The sequence below is a fragment of the Amphiprion ocellaris genome, chromosome 2, assembly GCF_022539595.1.
Source record: "Amphiprion ocellaris isolate individual 3 ecotype Okinawa chromosome 2, ASM2253959v1, whole genome shotgun sequence".
Classification (NCBI taxonomy): Eukaryota; Metazoa; Chordata; class Actinopteri; family Pomacentridae; genus Amphiprion; species Amphiprion ocellaris.
Window position 1 is genome coordinate 33,364,965 of NC_072767.1, and position 13,786 is coordinate 33,378,750.

Consider the following 13,786-nt stretch of genomic DNA (forward strand, 5'->3'; position numbering starts at 1 on the left):
CAAACAGAACACACCCAAAAAAGAGGTTTTGCAGGTAAGCTTGAAAACAACTCTGAACTGCTTCAGAGTGATTTAAAACTTAAAGCAGCTCAACATTACTACCTCCATGCATAGAGAAACCCTGCATTTTTTAAAATATATTGGTTCGGCTTGCAATATTTTCAGAAACTCTGAGCTGAAAATTTCAGTAACAGCTGTCGTCAGTGGAAGTTTTCCAAAGTCAGCTACCATCTGTAGCAGCCATGCAGCAGTGTCACTTTTAGGTGTTACTGATTTAGCAGAGCTATCTTTTATGTGTATTTAGTGATATGTTCCAAAGCAGGGCTCCAGACAAACATTTTACATTAGTTGCACTAGTGAGCCCAATTTTTTCACTTTTTTATACATTAAAAACTTTTCATTTAGCTTTCTGGCACTGAACTTGAATTAAAAATATTCTACTTTTTTGTCAGTTCCCGCACATACTTAACACATCATGTGAGTGACTGTAGACAGGAATAAATGTGAACATAAATATTTTCTACTTTTTCATGAGGATGATCTGGGCCTTATAGTTAGTAAAAGGTAGCTCTTGTTTAGCGCTGTAAAAAGTGCATTTTTCAACATTTAAATTCAGAATGATGATGCTATCAAGAAAAAGCTGTTCCCAGCCATACATTGGGTGCACCTTTGCCAATAAATGGCATACATAATGTTGGTTGATTTAGCACATCTCAGTGTTTCCCACCGGCTGAGAATTTACCTGTGGTGGTGGTGGGCAGTTGAGTGTTACTGCTGCAGAGATTCATGCAGTCTAGAAGTGGAAAGTTTAATCAAGGTTGTTTCCTGAAGCTACAATTTTACGCATGTCCCCGAAATGTATCACACTTAGATTATTTATATATGCTTTAATTTACCAATGTCTGCTAAATGTCTCACATGCATCTGTAGCTGCTAAAATTCACAATGTTCCTTAAATGCCTCGCATAGCTTCTATGGGGCTGTGTACAGAGAAGCTTCTAATCCCCACTGAGTTACTGCAGTGCAGCAACTCAGGCAAATTATTTTGTTCCAAAAGAGTGAAATAAGGTGTTCTAATGTCAAATTTGGCTCAGTTGATTTTCTTAAAGTGACTGCGTGGCCCAGAAATAAACACGGATGTACCCGCTGCTAAATGACATTTTCACCAGTGCGACCTATGAAAATGCTGCATCTGACAGATTTTTGGTCCCAAGTTTGCCAGTTTCACTCCACAGAAACAGGTTTCACTGTCACTCAATGAGAAAGGACACAGGAGTGTAGTACAGTTGTACAAGCTTTAATGAATGTTACTGATGATTTGTCTGTGTTCCTTTGTTGAGTTACTCACCATGCCAAACAGAAGAGCTAGAGTCTCGTAGTCAATCCACTCCACCACAGTAACCAGACTGGGACGCTGTAGGACAGACAGAAACAACCATTAGATGTGAGAGGTATTTATCAACAACTATTAGATTTGTGAAGGAAAATAACAAAGAGGAAAAAGTTCATAAATTAGCATCACATTGATTAATAGCGGACATCATGCACTGCTGACATTTTGACTTGTTATAACAGAAAATGCAGACAAGGAATCAGTGACGTTCACGATTGCTCGAATTTCTATAAGTCACAAATCCTAGCAACCTCAAACTGGAACCATAATTAATATTATTATTCCACCTATACTTTCCCTGCATGAGTAGGAAAATATTTTCAAAGTTTAGGAAGACAAGGAAGAAACAATACTGATTCCAATGTCCACTGTCTAAATGTCAGTGTGTAATCAGAGGTGCTATTATTAATGTTTGTACAATAATTAGGCCTTTTTTCCCCAATGTATAATTCATAATTCTAAAAGTTACAATTATTTCCACATGCAACAGTTTTACAGTTTTTTCTACAAGTGAAAATGTAACGAGCTAATTAAGAATCAACCTGATAATTCACTTTACACTGTCAAAAATGTACAACGCACAAAGTTTCAGGCTCCTGCACAGTTTAATTTGTATGATTTACAATTTACAATTTTTGTCAGTTTACACAATAAGCAAGATCAGACTAAAAATGATGAAAATCAAAAACTGAAAATATATTTGTGGATCAAAATGTAGTTGTTTCTTCTTTCCTCTTTATTTAATCATGTAACAAGCCTTCAGATTTATCTGACTTCAACAACATTTTGCTGCTAATATGCATGTACTTCTACTTAAGCAGGATTTTTTATGCAGGACTTTTACCTGTAGTGAAGTAATTTTAAATTACAAAAACCACTTAAGTACTTTTACTATCTAAATACTTATTCCACTTCTACCAACAGCAACTTTTTGTTTCCAGAAAGGTGCTGTTGAGTTGCCAACTTGCATTTTGAAAAAAATATAGTTTTGTTAAGCAAAGCAACTCTTGCTTTTCTGTTGTTTTTTTTTTCCCATTCTCACTAAAACAGAAAAGATAGACTTACATCACCAATGACAGCCAGAGCAGCTAAAGCTGCTAAAGATCCCAGCATGGCAGCCAAAGTACGGTGCACAATCTGAAATGAAAAAGACACAAAACAAACACTTAACTTAGAGCTTCTGATTGAAAGAAACAATCCTTTAATAACTTTATCTAAGTACAGTTTACAAAGTCTTTCATAACACACATAAAGGAAAAGTACACTTATTACCAACACCAACAATCCATGTTTTTAAATATGCACCTTGTAAACAAACTACTGTAATGTTCATTTTTCATTAAAGCATGAAACTTGAAGATGGCAGCCACAAAAGTACCTTGTGGATGCCGTTGTACTTTCCACAAAATGATGTATCATCTGTCACTGGATTGTCAGAAATAATGAACAGACAGATTAAGCTTGAAGTCGTACCGGTGCGCTGTTTCTTGTGGCAGCGATTCTGTGTAGCTCCGTCGTTGCATGTTTCTGTTAATGTTTTTAAAGTGTCTGCGTTTTTTGTTTCCTTGCAACGATGTGCATAGTTGGGAGAAGAATAGTGCAACCAAGGGGTGACCTACTTGCCTTACAATGGATCAGGCATGGAATTAAATATCTCATTCACATTTCTGTAAACACCTGCATTTTTGGCACCTTATTGCCGTGTCAATTTCACGACAATTGTAGGCTCTGTTGTACATTGTTTCTTATTATCATGTGTGAGCTACTCTGTCTGTCAACAAATACAGTCGTACCGTATATGGCCCTATTTTGACCTGCACTTTTGTGTATTTACAAACAATATGTTTGAAAAATATATTCTTATTGTACAATCACTAGGATTTTATATATACACACACACACACACACACACACACACACACACATATATATTGTCATTATGAAATTAACAATGAAAATCTTTATACGTTTTTACTTACAAAACCTTGTAAAACATTTTTAAAAATACAAATACAAAGTCTTAATTTAATTCTATGCTAAATAATGCGCTATTTTACACAACACTAAGCAAATTAGTATTTTTTACATTGTATATGGAAGGCTAATTAATTCAATTTAATACATTTTTCTACGTATGTAAGGCTGCTTTACTAATGAACTAAAGATTCACTATATGTTCATTTTTAGTCAGTAAAAAAGCCCAAAAAAACAATATCACTGTCACAACAATCAGTGACCTTGATGAACTACTCAACATTAAATTTGGTATCGTCTCTTAAGATGAATAAGAGCTGAGACGTTCTACAGACTCTCAGAAAATTGTATTTGTCTGAATGCATCTGTTCAAGTAATACATAAAGAAGAGCACAACCATTTCATTTCTCTGCCTCAGCCGCTGTCAAAACTGACAATCGCACTGAGTCTTTACTATAGACCACTTTCAGAACACTTCAAGTGCCCATTAAAAATAAGAAAAACTGGTGTCCAATTACCAACAGTGACAGATCCTCTTGTTTGAACTTGTGATATTCAGAATATCACAACATTCTAAATGTGACAGAAAGCAGATGTGCTCATTCATTAAGAGGCATGTGTTAGGTTCTTATCAGAGTGAAGTTTAATGGAGAACAAAACATAGTCAGAGAACTGAGACAAATGCAGACCTGACTGAACTGAAGTGAGACTACATCTTATTGAAGTCTGAATAGCCGAACGCTGTACATTCTTCTACTTTACAGACAAACTCTCACACTTTCAATTACAGCCTCTGTAAGCCGATCTGTCGGTAACACAGATCACACATGAGAGTGTGAGCTGAGTGCAAATGTGCTGCTGACATTATGTCAGAGTATTACCCTGAAGGCAGAGCTCTGCGAGTTTACACCTTGTCACGCTCTGGGAAATTAGTCTGTCTAATTAAAACCAAAAGCTGAGTGGAAGTGAAAGGAAATGACAGAAAAAAATTACGACATCAGCGCGTGACACCTCAAGTAATGATGATTAATATGTGGGAAATGAATACTCATTAAATATTAAATACATCATCTAATTAATAATATATTAATGGTTGCATATCAGTTAGAAAATAATGAATAATAATTTAATGATGTTGCTTTGTAAACATAAAGTAAATTAATTTTACTTGAAAATCTGACCACTGAAAAACTGGATTAAATGATGATGTGTAAATTTTAAATAATGATTTATCTGCTAGTTATTGCTAGGACAACATGGAATCTGGCTGATTAGACTCTGCTCATGTCAGGCAGACCTACACTGTTACATACACAGTAGCCCTGCCTTCATCTACATGACTCAGATCTTTCTTTTTTTTTTTTTTTTAATTTGAGCACAAATAAACCAAATCAGATTTTTTCATCTCAGATGTGGGCCACTTGTGTATGTGCTCCTACATCTGATTCATGTATGACTGCTGGCCATGTGAATGCGACCATAACATTAAGATTGCATTTACGCGTTTCTTTGGGGGCACTTGAACATATTTCCTGTTGCGCAATTCAGATTGAGCACCTCACAGTCCAGCAAAAATTTGTCTGACTTATCGGAGTGTTCGTTTTCCACTGGCCAATACTTTCAGGTGACTTCATCGTCCGCTTGATTTCAGCTTCATGCAGTATTCAAATCTCACTTTTCCCAGTGAACATCTCTGTTCAACCCATTCAGCCACCACACTGTACCGTCACAGCAGACTTAGCTGCTCTTTACACCATCTCACCTAATCTAGTCTGACCAGCACAGGTTACATTTTCAACATCCTGAAAAAAGAGTGAAGAGGAAGAGCAGAAGCCTAGTTTCTTTTCAAACCACTGAAATTACAATATGCTGAAATGTTAGTATGGAATTTATGCTCAGTGACACTAGAAAAATACTGCTTACCCCAGCTTTAATACGCTACTGTAACTGGAAACTGCAATGTTAACTAAGGAGGGAAAAGCTTAGTAAAAGTGCAACACATCCAGGATTCAATAAAGTTACCAGAACAATGATAGAAGCTGTGAGTTGAGCAGTCTGCACATGTCCACTGCCAGAATTAGAAGTTTTATCAGGCAAAACAAAAACCTGTGAGTGGACTTGCTTTTAGTGTGGCGGGCTTTTATGCTACGCTCATGATGCTCTTCCACAGCCGACACTTTGAGTTGGCAGTGTAGGAAAGCACAGGTGTTTGGTAATAACGTTAACGATGGCTCTGCTGTATTCAGTCCACCGTAACAGAGCTACAGTGAGCCAACAGCAGGAGCCTGAAGCTGAAGCAGCTAAATAGAATTCAGCCACCATCAATTTCATAATTCACACCTGTGCTTTTCTTACTGTGGAATGTTTTCTGTGAAAATGGCAGTTTGAAATAAGCACCAAGTTGGATATATCAGTTTTCCAGTACTAATTCTGACTTGGATGCCGATGGGAACACTAATAACAAGGCAAGAACTGATAAATCTGATGCAACATCAATGAGCCTACTATGAGTGTATATTTATGTATTATTGAAGAAGTTTCTCTGCACACACAAGTTGCCAAATACACAATCCAGCATTTTATGTGTATGTGTCCTCCTTCCTCGGCTGCACTGAACATGTCACACATTTCAACACAAACTCATTCATCAACAGTATGAGCATCACAGGCCGTTTTACCTCAAAGATGATGAGAACATAGACTCCAGCTAAGATGATTCCAGCGATGGCCACCTGAGTCTCAACGCTGACGTAGAGCGACTGGTGGGTCATGGACAGCGGCACCACCTCGTTATCCTCCGGGAACGCCTGGATTGTGATGATGATGGGGTCACTGTGTGGGAAACACAACAGCAAAGCAGCGAGGATGACGGTGTGATGGATTTTCTTTCATTTGAAATCAGTAAACAAGCGAACAATGAAAATTCTTTCAGAAGTCAAATGGCAGAGACAAAGTACCACAAACACCTTACATGATTCCTCTACCAAGGCGGAGGCAGAGGTATGTTTTCAGTGCTGTTTGTTTGGCATCAAGATTCCTTTAAATGTTTAACTACCAGACTGAAGTTTAGGAAACTTGATGGAGAGGTGGAGCATGTGCAAAGAAAGACTCATTAAATCTTGGTGCATTTTTCCTCAGACTGTGTTCTCCAAGTGTACTACTGTTTTTTTTGTTTGTTTTTTTTACAACAAAGGAACAGTGTACAATAACCTAACATCACATGGGATTATGCAGCTTTATATTGAAAAGAAACCTGTTAATAAATTTCTTAAGGGCCTGGTTGAAACAGTAACAAGTTAAAACCAAACAGAAGCTCTTGGGATGTACGACTCAGTTCTGTGTCACCAGGGGGCCTCGTTGATGTATTACACATTACTGCATTTTTGCAGTTCAGCCTTTTGTTAAAGCATTTTATGCACCTAGTAAGTGTGGCAACCTTTAGATGATCTGTGCCAACAACAAACTGATATAATATACGTGTATATACATTTTTGTGATATTAATCCATCATAGAATACGATTCTCTGTAAGGATACAGCAGATAATTTCAAAATTGAACATGAGCTGCAATATTTGTGCATTATACTTCAATGCAGAAAAGAAATACTGCACACAGTAAATTTAGCTTTTTTTGAGTGTTTTTTTTACTAGAAAGCTACAAAGCTCATGTTTAAAGGCCAACCTCACAGGATCTGAAAATCTTGTTTTAGCAACCTCCAGTGGTTTAAATGTTCACTGCAGACTTTTTGGCCACCATGATCACTTCACATTTGTTTTCAAAAGTGCATGTGTACAATCCTGCCAGTGCTTTTACACTACAGCACTGATGTACAGTAGGCCTGTACCAAGAAAGGCAGAAATATGCCATTTAAGGGAGGAAAGAAGAGGAATGGGGCTGCACAGTGGCCTGGCATTCAGCACTTTCGCTTTGGAGCTAGAAGATCTCTGGTTCGTGTCCCAGGATCTTTCTGCATGGAGTTTGCATGTTCTCCCTGTACATACGTGGGTTTTCTCCAGGTACTCCGGCTTCCTCCCACAGTCCAAAAATGTGCTGAGGTTAATTGATTATTCTAAATTGGCCATAGGTGTGAATGCGAGTGTGATTGTTTGTCTGTATATGTGGCCCTGCGAAGGACTGGTGACCTGTCTAGGGTGTCCCTTGTCTTCGCCCGAGTCAGCTGGGATAGACTCCAGCCCCCCTGCGACCCTAATGAGGATTAAGCGGTGTATAGATAATGGATGGATGGATGGACTTTTTGTAGAAATCAGTTTTCACTTTGATGTGGAAGAGACTTTGTTTTGTAAATTCTTGCCAAAAAGCCAATTTACACTGCACGTAATTCAAAGCAGTAAAAGGGATAGATAATGGATAGATGGAATAAGAGGAATGCCAATTTGCAAACAAGAACATAAAAAACACACTTTTAAGAAACATTTGCACTGAACACATTCATAGATGCTATGATGCTGCTCTAATGAAGGCCAATACATTGCCATATTTTCTTGACTTGGCCTGAATAAATTAGTGGAATTGAGATTATTCTTCTTTGCTCTGAAGCTTGTGTGTGTCTTTTAATCTTCGGGTTTTCAACTTTGGAACTGACTGACTTTGGTTTAGCACCACAAACTGATAAACTCGGAAGGCGCATACTTTTACAAAAGAGACTCTGATCTGTAAACAAGTAGACTTTTCAAAGGTTTCTGAGTGACATGAACCAGAAGCATCTAAGAGACAGCCATGATGAGACCCAGCCAATCACATATTTCCTTGACCTCATGATGTTTTCAGTTGAGTTTATTGAAGTTCTTTAGAAAAAGACACAAGATGTAATTATTTTAGACTATTTCACTGCAACCTTGGTGTTCATGTTTTTCTGTGGACAGTCTCCCAGTCTGACAAATTAAATAAGCTATCGCATCACTTTTAGGTCCACATTTATGTTAAAATCATCCTCTTCCAGTCAACACAGTGTCATACAGTGTTCTTAGTACCTGCTGAGCATCTCAAAGGTTTTTGTTAACAGTATCTGGTCGCTTCTTTCAGCATGTAGAGGAATGGTCCAATTATGAATCACCTGTTGGCAAACAGTAGAAGACAAATGGGTTTGTTTTTCACTTTAGAAAAGATGCACCAAAGAAAAGTGATCTCACAGCAGCATTTACCTGCTGCGTCCTCCTCCTCCGCTGTCCTGACGGCTCGGTCTGCTCCACCTGGATCAGGATGTACTCCTGGTCGTTGAAGTCCATCATACCTCCTGCAAAAGGCCCGGTAACTTGTAGCTTCAGCAAAGCGTTGTCTCGAAAATCTGTCACATTCATCGCTGTGAGACCGTTAAGACAAAAATATGGATGTGTTCTGATTCTGTATTTGAAATGTACTAAATCTTTTAAAGGTGCAGAATTCATAGATGGCTAAAACAGATCCTCAGTTCACCTGTTAGATTGCAACCACTTCCATTTACCAGCAGCACTAAGCATCTTCCACAGTAATTTATCCTGTGCCCTTGTCTCTCAGTGTGCCCTCATACTCAGAGTAAAACACAGCTGCTCAATGTTCCGCCCTCTCCTCTTGACTGCGACTTGATTAAAGCTCTGCTGGAGTCTTTGCAGCCCACTTTTCGTTGCTAATTTCAGAAATAGCAACATGTGTCTACGATAATGCAAAAGGAAAAGATACAAAAGCTCTCTGTTGGGGAGACTGCCAGCATCCTCCAAGGGTTGTCTCGATCCGGGTACATGCTGAAGAACAGCTGAAACCAAAATAATGGCAGTATGAGAAACGTGTTGCACTCCTCTGGAGGGATTCATTACATACAAATGCATAATGTGTAAAAGTTGACCTCCTTAACCTCAGATGGTAAAAGTCTTAAGTGTGGGTTGTGCTACACCCACTGAGAACTAGACCTGATTTAAACATAGTGGTCCTGTAGGAGTCCTCATCTAAATACTTATTTGGAGGTTCATTAGCATGGTTAAGTGTCTAAAATGTACAACTTCCTATGGTTCATACACAGTAGAGGCATTACATTTGAATTAGAATGTAGAAAAAATATAACTAATGTTTTTTAAAATAAATAAATAAATCGTACCTCTCTCATTTCAATTTTTTTTTATAAATTACAAGTTTGGATTGTTTTATATAATAAGCTGTTTTATTATTTATCAAAGATGTCAGCACTCTTTAAGGGATCCACTTACACTGCAGAGAACGACAATAGCAAAGATAGTGGCAACTTTGGAGACTCTGAAGCAGCATCTGAAAAGACAAAAAAGGAGATAGTAAATAGAACAGAATGAAACACAGCTTAGTATGACACCTTGGGCACCTACAAGGGGTTGTGGTGTCCCAAAATTATAACAAGTGTAAGAAATAATATGAAAACACAAAATCTGATTTATTTTTTGTATTTTTGTCTCATATTTTCTGCTTTTTTCTGATACAGTTTCACCTCATCAAGTCTGTTAAAGATATCTACATCATATTAAAAGGAAAGAAAAGGTTGGGTATATCAGTATATAAAACTCTTCAGTCAGCTGTATTTTCTCATACAAATATGAGGGCTCTCACTTCACATTGCTGGTGAATTTGAAGCTGAGGTTGAGGTCCAGGGGGTCGCCCTTCTCGGAGGAGCTGGAGCGGGACAGCGACAGGCTGGTGACCTCGCTGCCCAGGCGGTACCTCCTCTCCACGTCCAGGGAACCGCTGTCCCAGGGCTCCTCCCCTCCAACAAAGCTGGGGTCATGTAGGGTCAAGTAGGTTATACTGGAAAAGAAGAATCATAATCACTGTCAGACATCAGCCGCTGTAGTCTCAGCGCAGAAATAAACACAGCATCGGCATTAAAGACACCAGATGTGGATCTCTAAAAGCTCCTAAATTTAAAAATGTTTCAAAAAAATCCTCCAGTAGATACAATTTAATTACACCTGTTGTGCACTACTGTCAACTGAATCAGTGTAAGAAGGGCTGTACAGCAGCGTTGCATTGTGTCATTTTATTAAATGAAACTGCAGCATGTCATTGTGATTTTGTCAAACATGAAACATTAAAAGGAAAATATATAATCTCAAAAAAAAAAACCCACAAAATCACAAGGATTACAGTATTTCCAGATTATGGAGTACCATGGTCTTCAATACTAAATAAATAAACAAGACACTGTGAAACAAATAGTTAATTGTATTAAAAATGCAAATGAGATAACAGTTCGTTATTTTCAATAAAATAAAGTTTGTTTATATAGCACATTTTAAAGTGCTGTACATGGTGTAAGGCAGACAACAACAAAAATATGAGGAGAATAGGATAAATAATAAAACTAATTAAATACAAACTATTGAAAAACAGAACTGGATGACAACTTGTACAATCAAATTCTAAAATAAAATATATGGAGAATAAAAAAGCATTAAGACTACCAGAGAAACTAATCTCTATACAATGTTATTTAATCGTTCTTATTTTCATAGTAGCACTACTTAATTTAATTTGAGTTAATGGCCTTTTTTAAATCATGTTTGTATGTTGTCCCTGTCCGCTGTTCAGCTAATCACTTAGCCCACTCACTACCAAGCTAGCACATCCTGTTGGCTCGAACAGAAAAAGATCAAAGCTGTGTCCAAATCACTCCATATTTACTACATAGTTCACTACATTTACTGTCTGCAATCATATTTAAGTCTGTGTATGTCAATTTAGATCTCTAGATGGTGCCCTCAAAACTTCTGCATTCATGTAGCTGTTGTTCGGTTCAGATACACTGGGGTATTGCCTGTTACCTCTTATGTGACATTCAGTAAAGCCATTTTTTACATTAGCAGATTAGGTGTTGTGCTTTTTTTGTGACAGATGTGAACCAAATCCATCTCTCACTACCTCATACTTTGAGACTCTTTAAAAGTTAAAAAACAAAAAAAAAAGTTAAAATTTGAGATAATTCTAAAAAAAAAATGCTTTTTTTTTCACATTCGCTGTCTCCTGCACATTCTTTGATTGGGTTATGTTTTCTCCTATTTACATTAAAAGGGAATGTAACAATGCACATACAAGGAGAAACTTTCCAGATCGAGCTAGGTGGCATAAACTGTCTCTGAATGATAATAAGCCTAAAGTGATTGTGTTTGGTTACTCATGGTCACTTTTCAGCCCCTTTAGGCCACTGACAGCCAACCTACTTGCCCATGTCAGGAATCTTGGCGTCATCTTGGAATCACCTCTAAAATTTGACAATCAGATTAACTCTGTGGTTAAAGGGTGCTACTTTTATGAAATCTGTCCTCTGTCTCAATGACATGAAGACTGAGATCATTGCATTGATTTTGTAGGGCTAGATTACTGTAACTCTCTGTCTCTGCATACTGACCCACTGTCTCCATACATGACCTATAACTAAAATCCTGACATATTACTCACCTGTCATCCTGAGAAAATCTCAGCAGAGGCGATCGCTCAGAAACGTTGGCTGAATTAGATTTTCCCCGGAGAATGTTAACAGCGCTGAAGTTATGCCTGAAACTGTAATGAAAAACAATGAGTTTTTAAAAAAAGCCAAAAATAGCACAAAAACAATGAGAAACAATCTAAACTTTGAACCCAATAGAGAAAAGCTCAGCTGTCAGTCACCGGTTAAAGTGACGTGTCAGACCTCCTGGTGGCACAAAGGTGGGTGAGCAGCTGGTGTATCAACACCTGAGGAGATCATTAAAGGGTCTTTTTTCACCCTGCTGCTGCACTGTAGCCCTAGTGGCTGCCTGGCTGCCTGCAGGAGCTGCTGTCTCTCAGCTGGGTCTCAACCAACAAACACACTCTACATCTGTCAGCAGCTATTATATCATGACACCTATGTATATATATGTGTGTATGTATGCATCAACACTACATGCTTACTAATGGATGAAAATCTACTGTTCTATCAAGCCTGCTGTCCTCTCAGCACTCACTTTGGCAACAGCAGAGATCTCATGAGAATTGTTACGTAATGTAACAGCAACCGACTGAATGAAAACTGTTCAACGTAAATCTTTCAGAAAATTAAAGACGCCCCTCAGCTAATCTTATAATCTTGAGGGGTTTATGTCCTCTGCCTGTCAAAATGGTTTGGTGCTTAAATTCAGCACTCCTTCAAGCAAAAGCAAATATTTCCGTCTTGCATTTCTACAGAACTATTACAGGTTAATTAAAGCATCATTATGAGGTTGAGACTTGTGATATTTTTGTAACGTTTAAGTTGAATTCTCTGATTAATCATGCCTCATTTGTGTTGTTATTATTGTCTTACACAGTCTGGCAGGCGTTACCAAACATATTTGGGTGCTTTGAAGCAATGAATGTGGCAAGGGTGTTGGATAAAGGAGTAGATTACGTTTGGGCAAGTGTGCCGCATTAATCCTCTTCGATACTCTTATACAACAATAAAGAGATTTAGTGCATATCTACAAATGTTTTCTCTCGCTTTACTCCCCTGACCTGACTCCGACTTTGTCCCCTAAATGTGAGCTGACAGAGAGAATGCACTTTACTTACAGGGTTAGTGCCAAGTTTCTTTTTTATCGAGAGCATCAAAACGTTTCTTTTTTCCTTAAAAGACTTTTCTGTAGCTCTGGCAAACCAATCATTGCTAGGATGTGAAATGAATTAGTACCGGTGCACCAGTGGGGAAATGTCACCACAGACCTTTGATATAAAACTCATACATATACTTTAAAGTATGAAGAGATTTATCTGACACTGACAATCTTAACCAGCATTGTGCAAACTCGTTTGCCTTGAATGTAACAGACTTTCGTTACATGTAGAAGTCCTACACTCAAGCTTTCAAGCTGAAACATGATCAGTATTCATGGACACGACATAAACCACGATCTACAATAACTTTTTTACAGAAAAGTGTCAAAGCTTGCTTTACCTACTAACCTTTAAGCTTAAAAATGGTGGGATAAGCCTCACACCTGACATTGCCCTCCTGTGTTAAAACATATTTTATAAGTGCCAGACAGACAACCTGACAGCTACCACTGATGCAGCATTCTTTCTATGGAAGTATGAGCTTCTTGGCCGGAAAAAAATTGCCAACTTGTCAGATGCAATCATGTTCCAATGTTTAACAGCAGCACTGCCTCACAGCTTTTATTACTGTACACAGGAAGCTGGTGAACAGCTCTATAAACTCAGCCTTATGAATTCAATTAACTTATTTGTTGATCAACTTAATTATCATGTTTCTGTCTTTTTGAAGAGAATCTTAACGTTTTATCCTTTCTGATTATTGCACAGTACCTTATCAGCGTAAAACATCAGATACAAAACAGCTCATGTGATCCACAATAGGGCTGTTCATGGGAAACACAACTATCAGTTGTCATCTTTATCGTGTAAAACTCTCACTTAGTTCATGAAGCAAAAAATTCCTCAGTTTAATC

The 13,786-nt window shown here is 37.8% G+C and overlaps 1 protein-coding gene across 1 annotated transcript in view; it reads right to left on the reverse strand.

Annotated features, from left to right (window-relative positions):
• Positions 1 to 13,786, reverse strand: part of oca2 (oculocutaneous albinism II) — a 65,790-nt gene that overhangs the window by 47,468 nt on the left and 4,536 nt on the right. Inside the window, exons 3-11 of the mRNA XM_023267063.3 lie at positions 11,781 to 11,882; positions 9,936 to 10,130; positions 9,566 to 9,623; positions 9,045 to 9,117; positions 8,531 to 8,688; positions 8,360 to 8,442; positions 6,046 to 6,199; positions 2,459 to 2,530; positions 1,349 to 1,414 (exon numbers count right to left, since the gene is read on the reverse strand). Coding sequence (XP_023122831.2) covers positions 1,349 to 1,414; positions 2,459 to 2,530; positions 6,046 to 6,199; positions 8,360 to 8,442; positions 8,531 to 8,688; positions 9,045 to 9,117; positions 9,566 to 9,623; positions 9,936 to 10,130; positions 11,781 to 11,882 — 961 coding nt within the window. The remainder of the gene's footprint in view (positions 1 to 1,348; positions 1,415 to 2,458; positions 2,531 to 6,045; positions 6,200 to 8,359; positions 8,443 to 8,530; positions 8,689 to 9,044; positions 9,118 to 9,565; positions 9,624 to 9,935; positions 10,131 to 11,780; positions 11,883 to 13,786) is intronic.